Here is a 27,511-nt window from a genome sequence, read left to right as displayed (position 1 = left end):
TTGTACCCATTTTGCAGGCAAGAAGAATGAGGCTCAGAGATGTTCGGTGGGGTTTGAACCAGAGGCCATGGGACATCTTGACAACCCAGGCTCAGCCTGGGGGCCAGCCCAGGCCAGGACTGGCAGGAGGCAGGGGCACACTCAGTGCCCCACTGGGGCTTACGCCAGCTCCGGCCTGCCCTGGGGCAGCAGATAAGTCTTATCAGATGGAGGAGACTGTGGCTGTTGGCTCCGCGGTAACAGGCTGTCTTGGGATGGGGGGCGGGGCTCGGGGGGCCACCCAGGGACAGTGGCCTCAACTTATTGCCCGCCATGCTGCTTTGGAGGCGGGAAACAAGTGGGACCCAGGGTTGGTTTCTCTGCAGGTTCTTGAGGAGTGGGATAGGGTGGGGGAAGGGAAGAACTGAAGGGATAGAGAAGGGAGAGGGGCAGAGAGCAAGAGACAGAGAGAGACAGAAAGAGATGGAAATGGGAAGACACAGAAAAAGTGAGAGCTGGAAGGAGGCAGAGAGGGGCACAGAAAGAAAGGCAAGACAGAGAGGAGAGAGAGAGACACCAAGAGAGCCAAAACAGTGAGGGAGACGCAAAGAGAAGGAGACATAGAGAAGGACAGAAGGCAAAAGATATGGCCTGAAAGCAACAGAGGCCAAGGACACAGGTGGAGAAACTGAGAAGGGAGACAAAGATGATGTAGAGAGGGAGACAGAGACAGAGAGGTATGCACAGAGTCTGAGAGGAAGTCCATGAGACCAGGTGTCAGGCTGGGGTATACCCTGGGCAGGTGGTGCTGGTGTGGGTGGGACAGGGTTGACGTGATCCCTGTGATCTGTGGCTCTACCCTCAACTTGCTGAGAGGGACCTCCGGAACTTCTGCACCTCAGTCCCTACCTTTCTGCCCTTCCTCCCTCCCCCAAATAGTAACAAGAGTGACAACAACCAGTGTCTCATGCTGACATAGACCCCAGGCCAGTCCTGTTCTGAGCACTTTCTCCATGTAAAATCAATGGATGCACGTGCACACAGTAGGTGTCCAACTTGGGACCCACAGCTTGGGTAAGTTGTGTCCAACTTACCCCATAGAGCAGGGGTGAGACTACCCAGTTGTGGCCCCAGGACTCCACAGGACAGAGCACTCTCCTGACCATCCATTCTACAGATGGGGAAACTGAGACCTGCCAAGGGCACAGGGCAGTGATGCATCCCTGGGCCCGTGGGGCCTGCTCACCTGCTGGCTACCCCACAAGGAGCTTGCCATCCCCATCCTGCCTCCACGGGCTTCATTGTCCTTATAAGCAAAATTGGAGGTTAGAGGAGGAAAGAGAGCAGGGCTATGACTTTGCATTTATTGAGCTCCCACTGTGTGCCACGTCCTGTGCTGAGCCTTCATGAGTAAGAAGGGGTATAAAGACCCCTGGGACTTAAGTGGCAATGCTTTCAGGACTTCCACTCTGGAGCCAACTTGCCCTCGTTTATAGACTGCCCTAACCACCGACTGGCCGTGTGGCCTTGGACGAGTTACTGGCCCCTCTGGACCTCAGTTCCTCATCTGTAGAGATGGGGTAATAATAGTGGCTACTCCATATGGTGATTGGGACAGCTACATGAGATTTAATCCGTTAAGTGATTTTAACTCACTTGAATCTGAAATCTCAATAAATGTTAGGTATTCTTATTTATCTACTGAGTGCCTACTGTATACAAGGGATAGTACTTGAACCTTTTTTATTAGCACTACTAATTCTAGTAATAATGCTGATAAGATGCAACACCAATATCAATTTTAATTGATTGATATTTAATCCTAATTCTGATATTGATGTTAGCACTAATGCTAATCTTAATAGTGGTAGTAATACTAATTTTAAATCTAATAATTATTATTCCGATTCTAGCCACAGCCATACGAATACTAATTCTGATACAAATACTTCTTTTAGCACTAATACAGTAATAACAACAGCAGTGTTGTTGGCTGAGCCTCCCCAGGCACTGTGCGAAATGCTCTCCATGCCTAATTTTATCCCATTCTCACCAGGTCCTGGTGGTATAAGTGCATATAATTTCCCGCATCTTCCAGATTGGGAGTAGGCTCAGAGAATGAAGATGTTTGTCCGAGGCCCTGTGTTCTTGTCTCAACTCTGACACTGATTTGCTGTGTGATTCCTGGGCTGGCCACCCTCTGAGCCTCAGTTTCTTTGCCTGGATAATGGGTACAATCATAGAACCCACAGCGAATGTTGTCGAGGGGCCACTCAACACAGGTCCTGCCTGGCACACCATAAGTGACAAACTCTGTAATGGTAATTCTTCTCATTGTTATTTTCATTAGAAACAGCAGTTGCAGTATTGGGAGCAAGGTAGGGAAATCTGTCCTCCTCAGGAAGGACAGGCTGGAGGCACATCTCAGACAAGAGTTTGGCCACTGGACGCAGCCTATTTCTTCATAACTGGAGTAGAGAAAGGGCTTAGGAAGGGAAGTAAAGGGTGGGGAGTGGGGGCCTCAGAGCCCTGCCTCCATCAAGAGCCAGAAACCCTGAGGCTCTGAGGCCAACCTTCACCCCATTCCCTCCCCCATCCCCGTGGAGGGGGCACAGGCCCAGAAGTCTGTGGGCGACAGTTCAGCCAGCAGGGAGGCAGCTGGGAGTGGGCAGATAAGGGAATCGGCAGGGCCAGGCCAGGCTTTGGGAGAGACCCACAAGGGTGGGGGTGGGGGTGGGGGTGGGGTGTCTAGGCCAAGCGTCCTCTCTGTCAGGCCTCCATTTAAGACTCAGCTCCAACATCCTCTCTTCCTAAAAGGCTTCCTTGACTGATTCCCTTCTTCCTGGCATCTTCTAGAGCTTTCTCTGTGCCCATAGCATGTGGACTATTTGTGCCTCTTCCAGACTGGAATCCACCAAGGCAGGGGCAGAACCTAAGTTTCCTTGGTGTCAGTAGTGCAGAGAGGAAACATCAAAGCCTGGCTGAGGAGTCAAATGTTTGTCTCAGAACCGAACTGTTGGTTTTTCTTTTTCATTTTTCAAAAATGTTTGTTTTTTGAGAGAGCACGTGCAAGCTGGGGAGAGACAGAGAGACAAAAGGTCCGAAACGGGCTCTGCGCTGATAGCAGAGAGCCTAACATGGGGCTCAAACTTATGAACATGCGAGATCATGACCTGAGCCAAAGTCAGGCACTCAACCAACTAAGCCACCCAGATGCCCGTTTCATTTTTTTAAGAGAAAAGTATAAAGGATACTTTAACAACCATTCACCCTTGTCAGACATTAGTATTCTGCTTCATTTGTTTCAGATACTTTTAAAAGAAATATGTTATTACAGATACAGTTAAAGTTCTTACACAAATTCTATTTTCCTTTCTCCTTCCACTACCTTGAGTTTGGTGTTTATCTTCCTCATATATATTTTTATTCTATTACTCCATACGTATGTATCCATAAACAGCATACAATAGTGGGGTTTTCGGCTTGCTTTTGAACTTCATATAAATGGAACCATATAGTTATGTTTCTTTTGTTCTACTTAATGTTTGTGACATTCATCCACATTGTTGTATGTATTAATAGTTAATTCTTTTTTATTGAGATGTAATTCACATACCACAAAATTCACCCTTGGGGCGCCTGGGTGGCGCAGTCGGTTAAGCGTCCGACTTCAGCCAGGTCACGATCTCGCGGTCCGTGAGTTCGAGCCCCGCGTCAGGCTCTGGGCTGATGGCTCAGAGCCTGGAGCCTGTTTCCGATTCTGTGTCTCCCTTTCTCTCTGTCCTTCCCCCGTTCATGCTCTGTCTCTCTCTGTCCCAAAAATAAAAATAAACGTTGAAAAAAAATTAAAAAAAAATTCACCCTTTTACTTATTTATGTACTTATTTTTAAGTATTTATTTTGAGAGAGAGTGCATGTGCACGTGTGAGCAGGGGAGGGGCAGAGAGAAGGAGAGAGAGAAATCTCAAGCAGACTCTGTGCTGTCAGCATGGAGCCTGACGTGGGGCTCGATGCCATGAACCATGAGATCATGACCTGAGCTGAAATCAAGAGTTGGACGCTCAACCAACTGAGCCACCCAGGTACCCCAAAAGTCACCCTTTTAAAGGGTGCATTTCAGTGGTTAGTACAGTCACAAGGTTATACAACTACTACCACTGTCTAATTCCAGAACATTTTCATCATCCCAAAAAGAATCCTGTACCTATCAGCAGGCATTCCTCATAATATTGTCTGTCTCCCCTCAATCCCTGGAAACTGCTAATCTACTTTCTGTCTCATAGATTTGCCTATAATGGACTTTTCATATGAATGGAATCATATAATATGTGGCTTTTTGTGACTGACTTCTTTCACTTTGCATAAAGTGTCCAAGGTTCATTCACGTTGTAGCATAGATCAAAACTTCATTCCTTTTTATGGCTGAATAATATTTCATTGTGTGAACATTCTACATTTTGCTTGTCCATTCGTTTAGTAAGTTGACAATTTTGGGGATCGTGAATAATGCTGCTATAAACATTCATGTTAAAGTTTTTACGTGGGTGTATATTTTCAGTTCTCTTGGGTATATATCTAGGAATGGAGTTGTGGGGCCATACGGCAGTTCTGTGTTTAACTTTTTGAGAAATTGCAGAAGGATTTTCCACAGCAGTTGTATGAGGATTCTAATTTATCGACATCTTCTCCAACACTTGGTATTGTTTCTCTTTTTTTACATTTTTAATTTTTTTTTGGAGAGAGGGTGCAAATGATCGAGGAGCAGAGAGAGAGAGAAAATCCCACGAGGGGCAGAGAGTGGGAAAGAGAGAGAAGTGGGGCTCACCTGAAGTGGGACTCAAGCTCACCCAAAGCAGGGCTCATTCTCACCAAATCAGGGCATGAGCTCACCTGAAGCAGAGAACAAGCTCACCCAAAGGGGGGCTCAAGCTCACCTGATGCAGGACTTGAACTCACGAACCATGAGATCATGACCTGAGCCAAAGCCAGATGCTTATCTGACCAGGTGCCCCCTCTTTTTTTTTAAGTTTATTTATCTTGAGAGAAAGAGAGAGAGCAGGGGGAGGAACAGAGAGAGAGGGAGAGAGAATTCCAAGTGGGCTCTGCGCTATGGGGCTCAAACTTACCAACTGCAAGATCATGACTTGAGCCCAAATCAAGAGTTCGACACTTAACCAACTGAGCCACCCAAGCGCCCCATATATTGTTTCTCTTTTTGATTCTGGTCATCCCAGTTGGTGTGATGTGACATCTCATTGTGTTTTTGGTTTGATGTCCCTAATGACTAATGATGTTGAGCATCTTCTCATGTACTTGTTGGACATCTGTAGGTCTTCCATAGAGAAATATCTATTTAGATCCTTTGCCCATTTTTAATTGGGTTATCTTTTTGTCAAGTAGTATGAGTTCTTTATATATTCTAGATGCTAGTCCCTTATCAGATATGTGATTTGAAAATATTTTCTCCAATTGTTGGGTTGCTCTTTTACTTTCTTTTGCCCCTTGAAGTGCAAAAGCTTTTAGTTTTTATGAAGTCCAATTTATCTAGTTTTTCTTTGGTTGCTTATGTGTTAGGTGTCATATCTAAGAAACCATTGCCTAGTCCAAGGTCACAAAGATTTATGCATGTTTTCTTCTAAAAGTTTTATAGTTTTAGCTCTTACATTCATGTCTTCTCTTTATTTTGGTTAATTTTTATATATGGTGTGAAATAGAGGTCCAGTTTTATTCTTTTGCATGTGGATATCCAGTTGTCCCAACACCATTTGTGGAAAAGATTGTTCTTTCCCCATTGAATTGTCTAGGCATGCTTGTCAGAAATCAGTTGCCCATAATGTATGAGTTTATTTCTGGACTCTCAATTCTATTCCATTGACTTATATATCTTTTTTTTTAAGTTTATTTATTTTGAGAGAGACTGAGACAGTATGAGTAGGGGAGGGACAGAGAGAGAAGGAGAGAGAAAATCCCAAGCAGACTCCACGCTGCCAGCACAGAGCCTGACACGGGGCTGAAGCCCATGAAACCATGAGATCATGACCTGAGCCAAAACCAAGAGTTGGATGCTCAACCAACTGAGCAACCCAGGTGCCCCATTTATTTATCTGTTTTTATGCCAGTACCACATCACCTTGATCACTACAGCCGTGTAGTACATTTTTAAATCGGAAAGTGTGAGTCCTCCAAATGTGTTTTTCTTTTATGAGATTGTTGTAGCCATTCTCGGTCCATGCCATTTTCATATGAATTTTAGGATCAGTTTGTCGCAAGCTTGGATTCTGATATGAATGGCACTAAACCTGTAGATCAGTTTGGTGAGTATTACCATATTAATTCTATAAAGTCTCCAATCCATGAATTTATGATATCTTTTCATTTATTTAAGTCTTATTTAATTTTTGAATGTTTATTTGTTTTTGAGAGCGAGAGAGAGCAAGCAGGGGAGGGGCAGAGAGAGAGGATCTGAAGCAGGCTCCGCACTGACAGCAGAGAGTCCAATGTAGGGCTCGAATCCACAAACTGTGAGATCATGACCTGAGCCAAAGCTGGTCACTTAACTGATTGAACCACCCAGGCACCTCAGTGTTATTTAATTTCTTTCAACAGTGTTTTATGGTTTTTAAGTATACAAGTCTTACCCATCTTTTGTTAAATTTATTACTAAGTAGTTTATTCTTTTTTATGCTATTGTAAATGGAATTGTTTTCTTCATTTTTGGATTGTTCGTTGCAAGTATATAGAAATATGATTAAATCTTGTATGATCTAGTATCCTGCAACCTTGCTGGGCTCATATATACATAAAACGTAGTCTCACATATATATGTAATGGTTTTGTTGTGGGTTCCTTAAGATTTTCTCTGTATAAGATCATGTCACCTGCAAATACTGATGGTTTTACTTCTTTTTTTTCCCCAATCTGGATGCTTTTTATTTCTTTTTCTTGCCTAATTGCCCTGACTAGGACCTCCAGTATGTTCTTGAATAGAAGTGGTGAGAAGGGACATCTTTGTCTTGTTCCTGATCTCTAAGAGAAAGTTTTTAGTCTTTCATCATGAAGTATGATATTAGCTATAGGTTTTTTATAGATGCACTTTTTAAAAATTTCAGTGTTGGGGCGCCTGGGTGGCGAAGTCGGTTAAGCGTCCAACTTCAGCCAGGTCACGATCTCGCGGTCCGTGAGTTCGAGCCCCGCATCAGGCTCTGGGCTGATGGCTCAGAGCCTGGAGCCTGTTTCCGATTCTGTGTCTCCCTCTCTCTCTGCCCCTCCCCCGTTCATGCTCTGTCTCTCTCTGTCCCAAAAATAAATAAACGTTGGAAAAAAAAATAAAATAAAATAAAAATTTCAGTGTAGTTTTTTTTTTTTTTAAGTAATCTCTATATCCAACATGGGGCTTGAACTCACAACCCTGAGATCAAGAGTTGCATGCTCTACCGAGCCAGCCAGGCACCCCATTTTGTATATTCACTTTATCAGGTTGAGGAAGTTCTCATTTGTTCCTAGTTTGCTGAGTACTTTTATAAATGAAACGGTATTGAATTTTGTCAGATGCTTTTTCTGTATCTGTTGAGAAGATCATGTGGTTTTTGTCCTTTATTAATATGGTATGTTACATTGGTTTTCTTATGTTGAGCAAATCTTGCATTTCTTGGATCAATCCCACTTGGTTATGGTGTATAATCCTTCTTATATATTGCTGAATTCTATTTACTAGTATTTTGTTGAAGATTTTTGCATCTATATTCATAAGAGATACAGGTCTATAGTCTTCTTGTTGTGTTTGTGTCTGGTTTTGGTATTAGGTTAGTGCTGACCTCATAAGTTTATTCCCTTTTATGGCTGAGTAGTATTCCATGGAATGGATGTATCATGGTTTGTTTAACCATTCATCTGTTGATGGACATTTGGGTTGTTTCCAGACTTTTCTGTGTTACAGCACACCTGCAATTTACAAACTCATACTTCTCTGTCTGTGCACACAAATGTGAAAGAGTTTCTCCGGGGGCAGAGGATATTAGTCCATCTTTCCATTCATTCACCCACCCACCCGTCTATCCATCCATTCATCTATGTACGTATTCATTCATTTACCCACCTGCCGCCCACTCTCCCTCCCTTCCTCCCTCCTTTTCTCCTTCTTTCCCTCATTTCTATTTCCTTTCTTCCTTTCATAAATCATCTATCTCCAGGCATATGACATCTGGGTCCAAGGCAAGCTGTCTTTTTTTTTTTTTAAGTTTATTTATTTATTTTAAGAGAGAGAGCAAGAGAGCACGCAAGTGAGAGCAGGGGAGGGAGAGAGAGAGAATCCCAAGCAGACTCTTCTCTGTCAGTGCGGAGCCTTATGTGGGGCTCAAAACCACAAAATGAGATCATGACCTGAGCCGAAACCAGGAGCTGGACACTAAACCAACTGAGCCACTCAGGCACCCCTCCCCCCGCTTTTAAGTTTATTTATGCAAGCTGTCTTTTAAAAATAGGAAGCGTTGCCCAGGCGGCCCTGGGTGCCTAGCTGCTGGATGGCCTCTGGGTCTGGGTGGCCTCTGTAGCCTGGGGGTGGTAGTGCTGGAGGTTGCAACCAGCAGTGCCCCAGGGACCCTGTACCCTTGCCAGGCACCACAGCAGTAGGAGGGCCACTAGTTTCTGTACGACAGAGCAGCAGGTACAGTAGCCATGCCCTGCTCTCCTATGATGGGATCAACCATTAGAAGGTGCTAATCCCCTGTAAGAGATTATTTGAAAAATTTTGTTCTATAAGGATGGAGTGATGTTTCAGATTGAATAAGCCACCAAGCAGTGCGCCAAGATCACCCTGATGGACCCCTGGGACCCTCTAGACTTTCCTCAGAATGCCACCTTTGAGGACTAGTTGATGACTAGTTCTCCATAGGGGGCCCCAGGAGCAGATCAAGGTCCAGAAGTGGTCTGACAGAAAGTCAGCTAGATCATATGAAATCTGGGTTGGCATTTATACAGTTAAAAATGGTTATCCTGTCCAGAAAGCCTTCACCAAAACTGTGATACTGTGCATGCAGTTTTTCAACATGCAGCTGGGCATTAAAGACCCCTGGGTGTTTACCCTGCTAAGCACCTGCCAGGTGGCCCAGCCAGAGAGGATGAGTGTGAACTGCACCTGGTAAGCCCATGAATGCAGAAGTGGCAGCATTGGGCATCATCCCCAGCTCAAGAGGGATTTGAGACTTGAGAAATGAGAAACGTCATTGGCGATAAATATCATAATTGAAGGAAGATAAACATTGATGTGGGTTTTTTTTTTTGTATGTATGATTTTGACTACTCAAGCTACGTATATAGAATGGGGTGGAATGGAGAATGTGTAGTAATATGAACAGAAGAGATAGCTAAGATGGAGATTGCAGACGTTTGTATAGTTTGTGTGGGTGCTGTGCTTTCTGCATGTGCAGGTGTATCTAAGTGTGGTGGCACACGTGGGGTGAGCATCAGCACAAGCAGTTTGCCTTGGCAGGGAGGAGGGTCTCATTACTGACATTGCTGAGAATTGCTGAATTGCTGCCCTGTGGTGATGATAAAATGCAGAATGATTTTAATCAGTTTTATTATTAATTTTTGAGTTCTCTGCAGATAATGGCCCCTTTATTGCCTGTGCCAGGGTGGTGACTGTTTCCCCTGCCCTGTCTCCTGCTCCCTTGGCCACCGACAAAGTGATTCCTCAAAAATCTCTTCCAGACTTAAGAGCTTTGTGACATGATCTGATTGATGTAAGTTTGGGGAGGAAATGAAAGGCTATAATACAGAGTAATTATTCCTCAAATAGAAACTTAAAAGTGTTTATTTACTTTCAGAGTGAGAGAGCGCATGTGGGAGGGACAGAGAGAGGGAGAGAGAGAATCCCAAGCAGGCTCTGTCTGTGCTGTCAGTAGAGAACTCCATGCGGGGCTCCATCCCATGAACTGTGACATCATGACCTGAGCCGAAATCAAGAGTCAGATGCTTAATCAACAGAGCCACCCAGGTGCCCCTCAAAGAGACATTTTATTTTATTAAATTTTTTAATGTTTATTTATTTAAATTTTTTATGTTTTTATTTTATTGTTGAGAGAGACGAGAGAACATGAGCAGGGGAGGGGCAGAGAGAGAGGGAGACACAGGATCTGAAGCAGGCTCCAGGATCTGAGCTGTTGGCACAGAGCCCGACACAGGGCTTGAACCCACGGATTGTGACATCATGACCTGAGCCAAAGTCAGACATTTAGCAGACTGAGCCACCCAGGCGCCCCTCAGAGAGACATCTTAAACAAGAGGGTTTGAAAATCTTAATGTCTCTACGTAGGTAAGCATGAGCCACGTATGCTTCCTTTTTTCTATGCAAGAATGTTGATATATGTGCTTAATCATCACAGACTTGTCAGGAGACCTAGAAAGGCAGATAGTATTCTAAAAATAGCATTGAACTGGGAGTCAGTAGACTGTTGTCTCCAAAGTCCACGACTGGAATTCCCTTGTACTTGAACTCCTTTGATTAACTAAATGCACTATGCTTTCCCTCACCATGGCCATCCTGGGACATTGTTTCACTGCCTCTTTATCTATGTAACTCCTGTGCATCCTTCCTAGGTCAGCTCACACTTGACCTTTGCAGAGCTGCTCCCGAACCTGGATTGGGTGCATCTTGTAGCTTGAGCAGGCTGTTCTCACAATACTGATTAGACTGTGTGTTAATTTCTTTCTTATTGGACACCATTGCCCACTAGCCTGGCTATGAGTTCCTTGAGTACAGTTACCACGTTCTGTTTACTTTTACATGACCCGCACCAAGTACATGGCTGGCACATGGTCAGTGCCCTAAACATTTGTAGAGAATGCCAGCTTCTCTGTTCATTAGTTTACTCATCTGTGAGTGGGTTAGGTTTGCTGACTTCTAGGAAGACTCCTACTAACAAAATTATTGTTCTAGATTCTTCTACTGTTGTGATTCATCTGGCTATCATCTGTTACTAGGAGAAATGTGTGATATCTATATTATGCTGAAAATCTGTATTAGAGTTTATGTTATCTTAATACGTATTTAATTGCCAAAATAAATAGTAAAAAATTAAAAACAGGCAGGAAGCCTGCTACAGTTTTTGGCAAAGCCTTTCACATGCTGAAACTCACATCCTTACACATCCTCTCTTTCGTTTGGGGGGGCTCTTTGGGGGTTCACTCATAGGGTCTGGCTGAACCGCCAGCTGGGGACTGTTTAGAGACTAGAGTCCACAAGACTAGAGGCTTGCTCACATCAAAAGACTGTCATACATGCTCCTTTATCCATCACTCATTCATTCAGGATGCTGTACTCTTTCCTTTTCCTCACTGCCTGCCGCATTTGCTGGTTAATCCTTGTTTCAGAACTCTAAATGTCTTTGGACCTCTTCTCTAGTTGACAGTTTCTCTTTTGGTGAACTTATCCAGTCTCTGTCTTCAGAGTATCTCCATAATCTAACCACCTTTTATCACCTCCCCTGCCGGCACGGCACCGCTTGCCTGGACCACTATAGTAGCCTCCCCCTCACAGTCCTCTGTTCCTGCCCTCACACCTACAGCCTATTTTCTTCACAGCAGCCAGAGGGAGCCTGTTAAAACCTGTCAGATCATGGCCCTCCTCTGCTCATGACCCTTCCGTGGCTCCCCTGTCACTCAGAGTAAAAGCTAGAGTTCTCTCCGTGGCCCATGATACCCTACACAATCAGTCTCCCAGCCCGTGTCTGACCTCACCTCCTGCTGCTCCCCCCTCCACTCACTGCTCACTTTGCACTGGCCTCACTGTTCCTCATGCACCAGGCACGTTCATGCTTCAGGGCCTTTGCACTGCCTGTTCTCTCTGCTTGTTATGCTCTTCCTCCAGCTATTGGTGCACCTCCTTCCCTCATCTTGGACCTGCATGCAAATGGCTTCTCAGTGAAGTTTCCCCCCACCATCCTATTACACGTTAGAAACTGCCCCAGCAATTTTTATCTGCATTCCCTCTTTTCCATGTTGTCTTTTGCTCCAAAGTATTTATCATCCTCTAATATACTTCATATTTCCCTTACTGTTTTTTTTTAAGTAGGCTTCATGCCCAGCATGGAGCCCAACGTGGGGCTTGAAATCACAACCCTGAGATCAAGACCTGAGCTGAGATCAAGAGTCTCAGAGGCTTAACCAACTGAGCCACCCAGGCAGCCCTTCTTTACTTTTTTTTTAAGTTTATTTATTTTGAGAGAGAGAGAATGCACATGAGTGGTGGGAGGGGCAGAGAGAGGGGGAGAGAGAATCCCAACAGGGTCTGTGCTGTCAGCATGAACCCGTTGTGGGGCTCAATCTCCTGAGCCCTGAGATCATGACCTAAGCCAAAATCAAGAGTTGGACACATAACCAACTGAACCACCCAGGTGCCCCATATTTTCCTTACTTAATTTTATTTATTTTGTCTCTTCTACTAGAATGACAACTCCCCAAACCTAGGTATGCTTATCCTTTTTGTTCAACACTGTCTCCCCAATGTCTGGAACAGGGCCAAGCACAGAGTGGGTGCTCAATATGTGTTTATTAGTTGATTGAATGGATAGTGTTGGGAGGGGGAGGCAGAAACCGATGAAATTTGTCCCAGTCCTGTCTACTCTGTCAGGAGCTGAGCCTCAGTTAAGATGAATCTGGACCTGCCAGATCCAAAGGTAGACAGCACCACATACCCTGGGGGTGAGATCAGGTAAGGCATTCCAGGAGGAGGTAGTATCACTTGGGGTGGTCCTTGAAGGTTCCGTGGAACTCACAGAGATCTTGAGGTTCAGTGAAGCCTATGGGGTGGAGGACACAGGAAGCAGCACTTGGAAGGGATGAGGTGAATTCCAAAAGGATGAGAAAGGATGGGCTCACTAACAAGGACAGTCTGTCAGGGGCCCTGAATCCCAAGGGGATGACCCTGGATTTGGTCCTCAGAGATGTCATACCCTGGTCACTGACCCCCAAACAGCTCAGAGACCTCACACCCTGGACAAACATTCATACATAGCACTGAGACAATAATAATGAAGAGCTCATATTAATCGAGAGGTTGTTAATTTATTAGGGGAGCCTTGGATGGAGGACATTGAGACATGTAATTTTGGTCCCAAACCCAACTCAGGTCCCCCCAGTAGGAAGAATGAAGTGCCGAAGTCCTCAGTCCTTGGAGATCTCTGGGCTTGGGTGAGAGTTTGCAGGCAGAAAGGGAGAGGGAGACATCACAGGGAACAGAATGGCAGAGGGCCAGCCTCAATCATGAGGAGATATAGTTGGACACCTCAATCAGGTTTCTGTCAGGGTCTCGGAAGTAGATGGACATAATGGGTCCTTTGGCCCCTGTTCTGGGGACTGGACCCTCCTCAATGGGGACATCACAAACCTGAAGTGGGAGGAGAACACAAAAGTCATTCATCACAGTCCATGTATGAGACCAAAATTCGATTCTTAGAAGACCCCTGATACCTTTCTGACTTCATCTCCTTCCATTCTCCCCTCCCTCACTCTGGCCATTTACCAGCTGTGTGGCCTCGATCATGGTACCTAACTGCTCTGTACCTCAATTTCCTAATCTGTAAAATGGGGATGATAAAATGGTGCCTAGTATTATCTAGTAAGTGGCAGAGCCAGAATTCAAACCCAGGTAGTCTGGGCCAAAGCCCATATTCTTAGCCCCTATGCTTTCCCCCACTTTACTTCCAAACCAGACTTTTTCACTGATACTTTCCAAAGAAAGAATATATGCAAGACCTTATTCTGTGTTCCCCAAAAGGGGAACCAATGCTTCCTTTACATTAAACCATTTTAAGTGTTAGAAATACACCAAATTAAATATTCCCTCTTCAATCCTATTTCAATTCTCTTTTTCCTTTTTTTAAGTGTTTATTTTTGAGAGAGAGAGAGAATGAGTGGGGGAAGGGCAGAGAGAGCGGGAAACACAGAAGCAGGTTCCAGGCTCTGAGCTGTCAGCACAGAGCCCAACACGGGGCTTGAACTCACAAACTGTGAGATCATGACCTGAGCTGAAGTTGGATGCTTAACCAACTGAGCCATCCAAGCGCCCTGTTTGTTTGTTTGTTTTTATTATTAAGTAATCTCTACACCCAATGTGCGGCTTGAACTCAGGACCCCAAGGTCAAGAGTTGCATACTCTTCCTACCGAGCCAACCAGGTAGGTGCCCCCTATTTCAATCCTTCTGATTCTATCAAGAAGAAAGTCTCTGGTGGATGCTACCAAGTCCTTAGCACCTCCCCAACCATTTGCCAAATCTCCCTTTGTAACATCAAGCCCAGAGGGTTCAGAGAAAGGAAGTGGATAGAATCTAATGACTGGTGTTTTTATAGCTGTTTGTTTTTACAGTTAACTTCCCTTTGTGTCAAGATATAATGGTCTGTTCATGTACTTGGTTGAACATTTGCTTTTTACATAAATGCATTTATGTAAAAAGAATTTAGGTTTGTATTCTTTACAAGAGTGATGTAAATGTATTTGTTTACATGAAAAAATGATGTCAGGAAAAAGAACGAGCAAACGGTTGTATACAGGTATGATCTGGATATGACAAAACCTGTTATGTCTGAAGTTTGAGGAACACCCAGCTGGGTCATGCATTCTGTTTTCACCATACCAGCAGCAGCTTCTCAAAAAGAATGGATGTCCAACTCACCTTGAGGTGCTGGACCATTTCCTCCAAAGGTACCTCTGTGATCAGACATATGTCCAGGGAGCCAGGAACTGGGTGAGCAGCTTTGGGTTCAAATTCCTTTCCCACCTCATGGAGGTTAAATTTCTGGTCTCCAAAACACAATGCTTTCCGGTCGCCCTATTTGGGAAGGAAGAACAACTGAGAACAACCTCCAAGGTTAAAAAAAAAAAAAGGTAAAATGGGGCTTTTAATTAAAAACAACCTCCCTGGGGCACCTGGGTGGCTCAGTAAGTTAAGCGTCTGATTGTTGATTTTGGCTCAGGTCATGATCTCGCAGTTTGTGAGTTTGAGCCCCACATGGGGCTCTGAGCTGACAACACTCAACCTGCTTGGGATTCTCTGTCTCCCTCTCTCTGCCCCTCCCCTGCTTGCTCTCTATCTCCCTATCTTAAAAATAGAAAAAAATTTTGTGCAGTGCCTGGGTGGCTCAGTTGGTTTTAGCATCCACCTTGGGCTCAGGTCATGATCTAGCAGTTTGTGAGTTTGAGCCCCACATCAGGCTCTTTACTGTCAGTACAGAGCCTGCTTCAGACCCTCTGTCCCCTTCTCTTTCTGCCCCTCCTCTACTTGTTCTCTCTCTCTCTCTTTCTTTCTCTCTCTCTCTCTCTCAAAAATAAGTGAGTAAACTTAAAAAGTATTTTAAAAATTTTAGGGGCACCTGGGTGGCTCAGTCAGTTGAGCGTCTGACTTCAGCTCAGGTCATGATCTCATGGTTTGTGGGTTCCTGCCCTGCATATAGCTCTGTGCTGTCAGCGTTGTATCCCACTTCAGATCCTCTGCCCCCCCCCCAAAAATGAATAAACATTTTTTTTTTTTAAAGTAAACTCGCTACATCCAACATGGGGCTCAAACTCACAACCCCGAGATTAAGAGTCTTAAGCTCTACTGACTGAGCCAGCCAGGAAACCCATATATCTAAGAATGTTTTACTCTACACTCACCTTGATTAATAGTTTGGCTGCACATAGAATTCTAAGTTGAAATTTTCCCCTCAGAACCTTGAAATTTGGAGTGCCTAAGTGACTCAGTTGGTTAAGCATCTAACTCTTGATTTTGGCTCAGGTCATGATCTCACGCCTCGTGAGTTTGAGCCCCAGGTCAGGCTCTGTACTCACAGTGTGGAGCCTGCTTGGGATTCTCTCTCTCTGCCTCTGCCCTGCTTGCACATGATCTCTCTCTCTCTTTCTCTCAAAATAAAGTTAAAAAAAAAATCTTGAAATTGTTCTATTGTCTTCTGGTCTCTGATGTGACTCATGGGCAATCTGGTATCTGCATATTTCTTTTCCCTTTGTAGTTGAACTACTTTTCTTTTTTTTAATATAGTTTTAATTTTTTAAAATATTTATTGAGAGAGAGAGAGAGAGCAAGAGTGAGCACACAAGCAGGGGAGGCGCAGAGAGAAGGAGAGAGAATCCCAAGTAGGCCCCACACAATCAGTGCAGAGCCTGATGCACGGCCCGAACTCATGAACTGTGAGATCGTGACTTAAACTGAGATCAATAGTTGGACACTTAACCGATTGAGCCACCTAGGTGCCCCTAACTACTTTTCTTTTTAACTTCTTTGAAAGCTCTTACGATATTCATTTCCACTTTGATGTTCTGTAACTTCCCAAGAACATATCTAAGTGCCAATGTGCTGGATACTCTTCCACACAAAGACTGGAAAGTTCTCTTGCATTACTTTTATGACAATTTCCTCCCTACCTTTTTCTCCATTCTGTCTCTGGAAGTTCCACTATTTAGAATTTGGAATCTCCTACATTGATCCTTTGCATTTTTTTTTTATTTTAAATTATTTTTTTAATGTTTATTTATTTTTGAGACAGAGAAAGACAGAGCATGAACGGGGGAGGGGCAGAGAGAGAGGGAGACACAGAATCAGAAACAGGCTCCAGGCTCTGAGCCATCAGCCCAGAGCCCGACGCGGGGCTCAAACTCACGGACTGCGAGATCGTGACCTGGCTGAAGTTGGACGCTTAACCGACTGCGCCACCCAGGCGCCCCGATCCTTTGCAGTTTTCTCACAGATTTCCTCTGAGGTTGTTTTGTTTTGTTTTGAGGGGAAGGGGGCTGAAAAATATTATAACCAAATTCTACTTCACTTGCAATTTGCATATGGGAAAGTGATTACCTTGAAAGTTGTGACTTCCATGCCCAGGATCTTGGAATAAAACATCGTGGTGTCTTTGATACTCTTTACTGTCATCACAATGTGGTCCAGTCTATGGATAAGACATGGGGAAGGAGTCTGACTGCTGTTCCTCCATGACTTAAAAAAAAATTCAAAAGAGATCACATTGCCACTGGTCACACCCAAATTTCCTGTTTCCTTCTCAGCTCCCCTCATCTCCACAATGACTATACTTCCTCCTCAACCCCATTTCCAGGAAAAAGTCCTGGGAAAAAACTTGAGGAGAGTCTTATCACCCATGTGTAGATTCACAAGAGTCTGCCATGATCATTCTCTACTGTTTCCTTATTCTCTTTCTCCCTCCAGAGGGCTAGGGATGAAGTTTAGGGAAGTGGAGACCAAGAAAAAACCCTCTCTTGTTGTCCCCAAGCTGGAATTCATATCTTTTGCAAGGAATGACAGGACACAGAGGAGCCCCAACCCCTAAAAGTACAAGCCCTCTGTTGGCCAATTTTACTCAGTACCCTTTTTTCTCACTCCTCAGCTATGCCAGGACTGGAAGGGAGCATCTCAGATGAAATAAATGTTTCTAGGCATGTGTATTTCCAGACTCACCTTGATACCTAGAGGGAGGGCACACCTCCCCCCTTCTTACTTCCTGCCCTCAGCACACTTCCCACCTGACCTTTCTCTTGATTTGCATTCTTTAGTAATTTGTACATTTACACTACATGTGCTACAGGATTATAAGGTGCCTGTGGTCTGGCACTATAGCACAATATAGTGGTTAATAGAACAGATTTGGGGAGCCAGACTGATGTTTAATTAATCTTGCTGTGCCTTGGTTTCCTTCTGTAAAATGTGCATGATTATATATATATATATATATATATATATATATATATATATATATGATTATTGTGAACATTAAAAAAAATTGTATTTTTAAGGGCTTAGAACAATGCCTGACACATAGCAAGTGCTATAAGAGTCAACGATGATGATGATGTTGTCCTGGTCATCTTGTTAAATTTCAGATTCCCTTCCATGGCCCTTAGTTTCTACAGCCCCATCCATTTCTTTTGAACTCCAAGCTACATTGTCTTTTGCCTGTTCTCATAAGAGCAATCTTTGTATCTTTGGCCTCAGGGCCTTATGCATATCTAATGCATATGCTATTATCTGTCTCTAGGACTAGAATATAAGTTACATAAGGGTAGAGATTTCTCTCTGTTTTGTTCCCCACTGTGTCCCAAACAACTAGCAGATGTTCAGTAATATCTGTTAAATTAGTGGATATCTACTACAACAATTAGGCCCAGCGCCTAGCACAAAGTCTGACTTCTACTCCACTCTACTCTACTCTACTCCATTCCATTCCATTCCATTCCATTCCATTCCATTCCATTCCATTCCATTTTACCCTATACTATTATATTCATTCCATCCCACTGTGTTCCATTCTATTCAAACCATTACCTTTTAAACAATTGATTTCACTGAGCCCCAACTGTAAAAAATGCTGTGCTGTTGTATTTTCATGAGTGGAAGAGGTGTTAGCAATGTTGCTGAGTTTTACTGTCCTGGTGGATACAGAGGATCCACAGGGACACAGAAGCAGTATAATGAGAAAATGACTGGCATTTGGGCTCCATTGAAAATAAAGTAGAATGCTAAAAACCTTTTAATGTCTGTAGGGTCTGTAATAGCACCCCCTTCTCATTTCTGATATTGGTAATTTATATTTTTTTCTGTTAAAAATTTGAGAGAAAACAGACATTACTAATATTTTATTAATCTGTTCAAAGAATGAATTTATGACCTTGTCAATTTTCTTCAATGTATGTTTGCTTTCTATTTTACCAGTTTCTGCTCTTTATAATTCCTTCCTTCCACTTTCACAAACGTAAATTTGCTGTTCCTTTTCTAGCTTCTTGATAAGGAAGCTCAGATCATTGGTTTTCAATTTTCCTCATCTCTGCATTTAGAACTATAGATTACCCACTAAGCACAGCTTTAGCTATAACCCCCAATTTTGGTAGTCTATTGGAAATCAACTCAACCCATTCCTCCCATTTTCAGTGCCTGCCAGCTCAGACTCACTCCCCAGATTCTGGTTTGCAGAGAAGGAACTCCATCCTCACAAATTCAAGGATGAGCAGGGCTGGTTCTCTTAAGGACCCAGAGGAAGGCCAGTGTGGTTTAGAATCCAAGAGTGAGTGAGGCATGAGTAGGTGGAGAAGGCAAGGGCCAGATAGTTCAGGGTTGTTGAGGAGAGGTGAGGGAGGCTGGTTTATAAAAAGGTCATCAGGACATAGTAATCATATAAGGCTTACTCTTTGCCAAGCCCTGTTCTAAGCACTACATGAAATGTAATCCATCTTATTCCCCACAGCAAATCTTTCTATATAATAGAGTGCCCAGAACACGATGTCCTCCCTCCTGCCTCCTCTTTTTCTACAGAATCCTCTACAAGGTCTCCTTCAGGGTGTCAGGGGCCCCTGGAATTCTCCTGGCAAAGTCAAGGTCAGTGCCCTGTTTTCTGGCCCCTTCCCACACTGCCCCATCTTGATGTTCCTGGCCAAACTGGCTCCCTGGAGCCACCCTGAGGGAGCAAAGCAGTCATCCCTCAGCTCAGGGCCACTCCTGCAGACGTGTTGCAGTCTGACTGAGTTACAACAGAGCCTTTCCATGTCCCTCTGCTGCCCTCTGCTTGTCTTTGAAAGAGGAAGAGAGAGGAGGACCGGGAAAATGGATGTCCGCACTTCAGGATAGCCCACAGAGAAAGGAAACCGGTTACCAGGCCTGGGCTAGGCAATCCCCAGCCTTGGGGCAAACACCTATGCCCCAGGCCCCTGGGATCACCCCACTCACCTGCTTCTCCAAAGTCCTGCCCCACATCCTGGCTGGCAGCCTGGAGGGCAGACGGCACAGCATGGCAGGCTAGGTGTCTTTGCCCTGGAGCCTCCAGACAACCCTTTGGCTCAGTGCCTAGAGATCAAGGGGCAGAAATGGGAGGGCCCCAGGCTGAGGACTGCTGGTGGTAACAGAAGTCGGCAATATAAGAACTCTGATATAAAACTCAGGGCGTGAAAGTAAAAGCTTAAGGTGTGACTTGGTCAGCTCAGGCCACCATAACAAAGCACCACAGACTGGGGGGCCTAAACAACAGAAATTAGTTTTCTCACAGTTCTGGAGGCCCAAAGGCTGAGATCAGGTGCTAGCAGGATCACATTATGGTAACATCTCTCTTTCTGGCTTGAAGAGGACCACCTTCTCTCTGTGTCCTCACATGGTAGAGAGAAAGAGCAGGCTCTGGTTTCTTATAAGGGCATCAATCCCATCATGAGGACCCCACCCTCATGACCTCATCTAACCCTAAACACCCCCCCCCAAAGGCTTCACCTCTGAATACCATGACACTGGGGGTTAGGGCTTCAACATAAGGATTTGGGGGGACACAAACATTTGGTCCATAACAAGGTGTATGTGTAAGGGATTGCTTTGTAATAACACAGAAAAATCACCCATCCCAAGTATGGTGGGGGGATCTTTATTCTAGGGTGTGAGACCTCTGGTCTCCTTAGGCTTGTGTCCCCAGAATATGAGACCCCTGATCTATTTGGGAGTCAGAGTTTGTGTCCATGGTGTGAAGTTAAAAGCTATCTGGGTTAAGATATGACCACTCTGGCTTATGGGTCTGTTTCTGAGCCGAGATCTCTAAGCTGTTAAGTGCTCTGTGTCCCAGGGTGCAGTGTTTCTGAATTCTTTCAGGGTGTGAACTTTCAGGTTTTCCCCATCCCCAGTCATCCCTTTACCATGCCCTCTCCCAACACTGCTGAGAGGGAACATTCATCAGTCCCACTGTTGTTTACCTTACCCTGAACTGAGTTCCCTGTGTGTGGGGGTGGTGGTGGGGGTGATTTATTTGTCTAGCTCCTGGGGCATGGGGCATGTGAGTTTGAAATTTTCCTAGGCACACCCCAGATATACCCCCCACACACACACACACAAGTTCTCTGTGCTATGCTTATTGACTTTAGCATATTATTTTCCCCTTATAATACATGAATATAGGTTTGCATAAAAAGTTTCAACAGTACATCAGTATATAGACTACAAGGACATCCTCCAGTCTCCAAAAATTACCACTGAGGACAGTTGCTGGTGTTTCCTTACACTTGCGCACACGTGTCACCATAACCAGCCCCCACCTGCTTTTCTTTGTCAACAGCCTGTCCTGTGGAAGGCACACACAGGTCTCACTCATTCTGTCTCACACCCAGCGGGTGCTCTGTGGTAGAATATGAACCCCCAGCATTCATGTCACTCTGTGAAAGTCACTGGCTATATTATAGGTGGACATTTACAAGGTTGTCCCAATTGTTGGCTCCTACCAGCCTTGTGCACACAGCTCTGAAAATGTACATGCATGTTAGAGTTAGAAGTGGAATTGAGGGGTCAGAGGGTTCATTCATTCACCAAACACCTAATGAGTGCGTTCTGTGTACTGACTGCTGTTCTAGATGCTGCGGTGACATTAAAGAACTAGATGGACAAATGTCCTTGCCCACATGGAGCTGACATTCTAGTTGGGGAGGAAGAGGGTGTAAAATGTTGATTTCCATAAATGTTTCACAAGATCCTGGAAGGTTTTACTCCCATTAATGGTGCCTTTACTGGCTTCCTCTCCACTACTCCCTGCAGGCTGGAGTCTGTCGTGGGAGGCTAGCTGTCTTGGTCTTTGCTCTCTACAAAATCTGCAGGGTCTGGGGCTGGGATGGTCTATTTGGGAATGTGGATATATATATGTGTGTGGTTGGGGAGGAAGCTATGGGAATTGAATGGTCCACTGGAGAGAGTGAGGGGAAATAGGAATAGAAGAGGTCACTTGGTGGTGTGGGCCGGAGCTAGGGACACAATGATCCGCTGAATTAGGTAGGAACATCCACTCTCAGGTCACATCCACAGAGGGTGTGGGGGAGTAGCAATGCTGAGGAATTCAGTACTGTCTTAGAATATACCATCATGTGGACACCCTTCAGGTCACAGAGATAGTGGTGTGCATAATTCTGGCGTCACACAGAGTGGAGTGTGAACAGTCGTGGAGCCACATAGATGGGGTGTGGCCACCACATGAGGTAGTATACTCTAGGGGGTGGACAGCCTTGGGTTACTCAGATGGGGGTCTGGGCAATCCAGAAGTCACACACCGTAGGGAGTGGTTACTCCTTGAATCATACACACTGAAGTCTGCACACTCTTGAGGTCATGCAGAGTGGGTAGTAGACACTTCTGGGGTCAGATTGACTACCATGTTGACACTAGAGTAGTCAAACAAAGTGGGAAGCAGATGGTCCTAGGGTCAAACAGATTTGCATATGGACACTTCTGGGATCACACATGCTAGGGAGTATACACTCCTGAGTCACCCAGACTGGCTAATAGACATTCACAGGGTCACACATGCCAGGGTGTGGACATTCCAGGGGTCAGATAGCAGATTGGATTGTGGAGATTTTGGGGTCATTCAGACTGGGATGTGGGCACTCCTGGACTCAGCCTAAGGTGTAGACGACTATGAGGTAAGAATGAATGGGTGTGGACAGACATGATGTCACAAAGATGGGGGTTTGAACATTCCTGGAGTCACTCATGCTGGAGTGTGGACAGACATAGGGTCACTCAGAGGTGTGAACACTCCAATGGTTCTGTTACACACACTGGAGAGTGGAAATCTCTGGGGTCACACAGGGGGAGTTTGGGACTCTTTAAGTTAAAAACACCGGGAAATGGAGACTCCTAAAAGCACACATATTGTGGATTGGGCATTCTTTGTGTTAAATAGACTGGGATGTGAACATCTATGGTGTTATACAGACTGAGGAGTAGACACTCCTGGGATTGTAGTGACTGAGGTAGGGACAGTTACCTGGTCAAATAAATGATGTGTTGGCACCCCTCAGGTCAGAAACTGAGGTGCAGACACTCCTGTGGTCACACAGAGTGATTGATGGATACTCCCTGGTATAGACTTAGGAGTGGACACTGCTGAGGTCAGACTATAGTGTGGATGGCCATGGGATCACACAAACCAGGATGTGAATTGTCTTGGGGTCACACAGACTGGGTGTAGACATCCCTGCAGTCACGCAAATGGATATTTGGACACTAATGGGGTCACACGGAAAGGAGAACAGACTGTCATGGAATCACACATGCTGGGGACTTAACACTTCTGGAGTCACTCACATGAGGGTTTGAATACTCACTGTCATAGACTAACGTGTGGACACTTTCGGTGTCACACAACTTGGGAGGTGGGCACTCCTGGGATTACACATACTGGTGTATGGACACAACTGTGGTCACACAGATTGAGTTTTGGACACTGCTGGAGTTACACACACTGGGATGGGGACACCTCTGGCATCACACACACGGGTGTGTACGTTCATGATGTCACACAGAATGAGAGGACGCTCCTGGGGTCACACAGATTAGGGAGGGAATGATGCTAGAGGTGTGCATTTGTTGACCCTGATTAAGGGGAGAAAGTTTAGGAGTGCCTGAGTGGCTCAGTTGGTTGAATGTCTGACTTCGGCTCAGGTTAGGATCTCACAGTTCTTGGGTTCAAACCATGCATCAGGCTGTGCTGACAGCTCAGAGCCTGGAGCCTGCTTTGGATTCTGTGTCCCTCTCTCAGCCCCTCTTCTGCTAGCACTCTGTCTCTAAAACATGAATAAATGTTGGAAAAAAAGTTTTAGGGGCGGCTGGGTGGCTCAGTTAGGCAACCGACTTTGGCTCAGGTCACGATCTCACGGTTCATGAGTTCCAGTCCCGCATCAAGCTCTGTGCTGACAGTCTGCTTCGGATTCTGTCTCCTTCTCTCTCTGCCCCTCCTCTGCTCACACACTGTTTGTCTCTCTCTCAAAAACGAATAAACATTTAAAAAATTTGTTTTCAGGGGCGCCTGGGTGGCGCAGTCGGTTAAGCGTCCGACTTCAGCCAGGTCACGATCTCGCGGTCCATGAGTTCGAGCCCCGTGTCAGGCTCTGGGCTGATGGCTCAGAGCCTGGAGCCTGTTTCCGATTCTGTGTCTCCCTCTCTCTCTGCCCCTCCCCCGTTCATGCTGTGTCTCTCTCTGTCCCAAAAATAAATAAAACGTTGAAAAAAAAAATTAAAAAAAAAATTTGTTTTCAAAAGAAGAGAAAGATTAAGGTGCCTGGGTGGCTCAGTCGGTTGAGCGTCGGACTTCGGCTCGGGTCATGATTTCACGGTTCATGAGTTCAAGCCCCATGTCGGGCTCTGTGCTGACAGCTCAGAGTCTGGAGCTCAGATTCTGTGTCTCCCTCTCTCTCTGCTCCTAACCCACTTGCATTCTGTCTCTGTCTCTCTCAAAAATAAATAAACATTAAAAAAATAAAAAATAATGAAAAGAGGAGAAAGTTTGAATACCACCTGTTAAAAGTACTTAAACAAGGAGGCCATTAGACTGAGGTGGCTCTGATGCCTTTGTAGCCTCAGTAAAGCAAACCAAAACCTAAGCCAGAACTTGTATCCAAGAAATCGAAATTTAAGAACAACCAATTGCAAATAGCCAAGTAGGCTTTCCCCTAGAAGAGCAACCGCTTCAGCTATAACCAATCAAATAATCTCCCTTTGCTTCCAGTTTGTCCCATAAAAGACTTGCACCTGGCTCCTGTCCACTTCCTAACCACTTCCGGTTTGGCCCTGCCTAGTTCCAATTGACTTCTGCTCCAATAAAGTCCTGAAAATTTAAATGTGCTTCATCTTATCTTTTAACACACCTGAGCCATGCACAGGACAAGCTCTAGAATGTGGGCCTCACTATTAATTGCCTTGGAAGACCCCAAAGACAGACTCTTTTCAGGGGTGTTGTGGATGCCTGAGGAAGAGAAATATCTATAATCTGTTGCTTGGAAGGTCTGCAGTGCCTATGACCTAGAGTTTCTCATTTCTCTTCAGAGTTGATCTTACTCAGTTTCCTTACCTGTGAAAGGGGGATCATTTGTGTCCCATCTCCTTTGCCAAGACAGTTTTAGGGTGAAGTTCTTAAGCTGAAACTGCTTTTTTTTTTTTTAACATTTATTTATTTTTGAGAGAGAGAGGCAGATCATGAGCGGGGGAGGGGCAGAGAGAGAGATACACACACAGAACCCGAAGCAGGCCCCAAGCTCCGAGCTGTCAGCACAGAGCCCAATGCAGGGCTCAAACCCATGAACTGTGAGATCATGACCCGAGCTGAAGTCGGAAGCTTAACCCACTGAGCCACCCAGGTGCCCTGAAACCACTTTGTAAAATAAAACACCAGGCCTAGGACTCTTCCTAAAATTCAAGGCAGTGAGCTGGCTGGTCAAGGTGGTATGGGGCAAGGAGCTGGGAGAGTGGACACCTAGTTTGTAATCATGGATCTGTGTCACCTTGAGCAAGTCACATGCCTGTACTGATCCTCAGGTTTCTTGGAGATAGTGCCCATCTGACAGCGTGTCACAGTGACAGCTGGTTGTCCCCAAATGTTATGCTTCATCTGCCCAAATGTTGAGTTGTTGCAAAGCGCTGCCTAACGAGAAATTACATGACATTTCCCACACACGCACCCCCTTGCACCTGGGTGGGGCTACGCGACCAGTCCTCCCAAATGACTTGAGCTAAAAAGATGTGTGTCCTTCAGGAACAGCGGTGCTCTCTCCATTTGCTCTTGGTCCATCTTTTGGAGGTCTACAGCTCCAGCAGAGAGTGAAACCACTGACATTGTGGCATTGGTCCATTATTGAAGAATGAATTCCTGCATACACACGTAGTGTTGTGTGGATCAAATCCTCTGCAGAAATGGGCTCTGTAAGCTGAGGACCTCATGGGCGGGGGAATACTCTCCCAGGAGGGCCTCCTGGCTTCAAGGAGCTGGTCTTCCTTCTTTTTTTTTTTTTTTTATTTTTTTTTCAACGTTTATTTATTTTTGGGACAGAGAGAGACAGAGCATGAACGGGGGAGGGGCAGAGAGAGAGGGAGACACAGAATTGGAAACAGGCTCCAGGCTCTGAGCCATCAGCCCAGAGCCTGACGCGGGGCTCGAACTCACGGACCGCGAGATCATGACCTGGCTGAAGTCGGACGCTTAACCGACTGCGCCACCCAGGCGCCCCTGGTCTTCCTTCTTTTACAGCAGGCAGAGCTCTGGCCAGGGTGAAGGGGCTGGGAGGACATCACCTGCACCTCCAAGCTGCACTGGCTCCACTGCAGGGGGCCCTGGATGCAGAGCCCTGTTCTTCAGAGATCTACAGGAGAATGAGGCTCTGTCGCTCTGTGGCTTGGCATGGCTTTATTTTTTTTATTAATTTAGTTTTTATTTTTTCAAAATGTTTATTTATTTATTTATTTATTTATTTATTTATTTATTTTGAGAGACTGAGAGAGGGTATGAGCAGGGGAGGGGCAGCGAGAATCCCAACATGGGCTCGATCCCCATGAACCATGAAATCGTGACCTGAACTGAAATCAAGAGTTGGACGCTTAACCGACTGAACCACCCAAGTGCCCCATTGGCGTGGCTTTAATAAGGGGCTTCAGGGTACATCAAGGGTTGGTATAATTCACCTACTCCTTTCCGTAGATGGATTAAAGATAGCTCTGATTTCACTAAATGTCTCCAATAGAGGATTTCTTTTTCTCCTTAGGTTGTGGCACCTGCTGCTGAGTGACTGAGACCCAACATGCTTCCTGCTCACCACTGGTCCAAGCACTTCTCCCAGGACAAAGCCCCAGAAGAACCAGTGGGGCAGCAGCCAGGGCTTCCCAACCATGGCCACGTTCAGGGCCATTTGATGTTCCTACAAACATAGGCCCGTGCAATGTGCTGCGGCAGTGTTTGCTTAGGAAGTATACTTTTACCCCCAAGGAAAATGCCTGCCTTTCCACCAGGTCCAGTTTGTGAGGACTTCAGGGAAGACATTTAAACCACATAGGCTCTGTGGCTCAGTTTCCTTGTTCGTAAAAATGGTGTGCTATGACCTAACCTGGCTGTCCCAAAAGGTAGTTAAGAGATTATGTGAAAAGGGTCTTTCTCAGGCATTCTTCCCCCTGTAATGAACAGAAAGCTCTGCCAGAGTGCCTTCCAGTGAGAGGGGTTTATTTTTTCCCATTACCAGGAAATTTGAGATTGACAGTCTCAGGTTCAATAATATTGTAAGAGGAGTCAAAGTTTCCTTCACTTTTCATCACGACCATCTTTAAGCCTGCTGACCTTTTTCTTCATGTTTCTTGCCTCATGGTCCCAGAATGGCTGCTGTACTTCTAGATGTCACATCTGCATCCAATGCAGGAAAAAGAGATCAGAACAAAGGCTTTCTCCTAATGAGGCATTGTCTTTTTATTTGGTGTGGACAGCCCTCCCTATAGAATATCCCTTATATCTCATTAGCCAAAACTGCACCAGATTCCCTCCACAGTTTGTCACTATCCAAAGGAAGCAAAATTGCTATGACTGGTTTAAACCAATAATAATCCATCCCCTTGGTCCAGGGGAGGGACTTATGCTCCTTAAGAACAGGGGCCCTCCACTTACCACCTGAAGAAATTGGGGATGGAGTAGTGGAAAGGGAGGGAATGGGGGTAAGGATTATAGGGAGGTGGTGGAAAACATTGGCTATAGAACCACAGAACTGGAGGCA

The 27,511-nt window shown here is 45.2% G+C and overlaps 1 protein-coding gene and 1 pseudogene across 2 annotated transcripts; one reads left to right on the top strand and one right to left on the bottom strand.

Annotated features, from left to right (window-relative positions):
* Positions 1-206: 206 nt before the first annotated feature.
* Positions 207-27,195, top strand: LOC123594355 (annotated as a pseudogene).
* Positions 12,318-19,792, bottom strand: GLOD5 (glyoxalase domain containing 5). Of its 2 annotated transcripts, XM_045471515.1 has the most exons (4): positions 19,695-19,792; positions 16,821-16,958; positions 14,649-14,804; positions 12,318-13,363 (listed from the first exon to the last, which is right to left on the bottom strand). In XM_045471515.1, the coding sequence occupies exons 1-4, from the start codon at positions 19,755-19,757 to the stop codon at positions 13,238-13,240; spliced, it is 483 nt and encodes a 160-aa protein (XP_045327471.1). In that variant the 5' UTR covers positions 19,758-19,792; the 3' UTR covers positions 12,318-13,237. The 2 variants fall into 2 exon arrangements, with proteins under 2 accessions (XP_045327471.1, XP_045327470.1); XM_045471514.1 differs by lacking the exon at positions 19,695-19,792 and having other exon boundaries at positions 16,821-17,152.
* Positions 27,196-27,511: the final 316 nt, after the last annotated feature.

Source organism: Leopardus geoffroyi, chromosome X (genome assembly GCF_018350155.1).
Source record: "Leopardus geoffroyi isolate Oge1 chromosome X, O.geoffroyi_Oge1_pat1.0, whole genome shotgun sequence".
In the NCBI taxonomy this organism is placed as follows: Eukaryota; Metazoa; Chordata; class Mammalia; order Carnivora; family Felidae; genus Leopardus; species Leopardus geoffroyi.
Note: the sequence above shows the minus strand (reverse complement) of the source record. Positions and strands in the feature narration are given on the sequence as shown.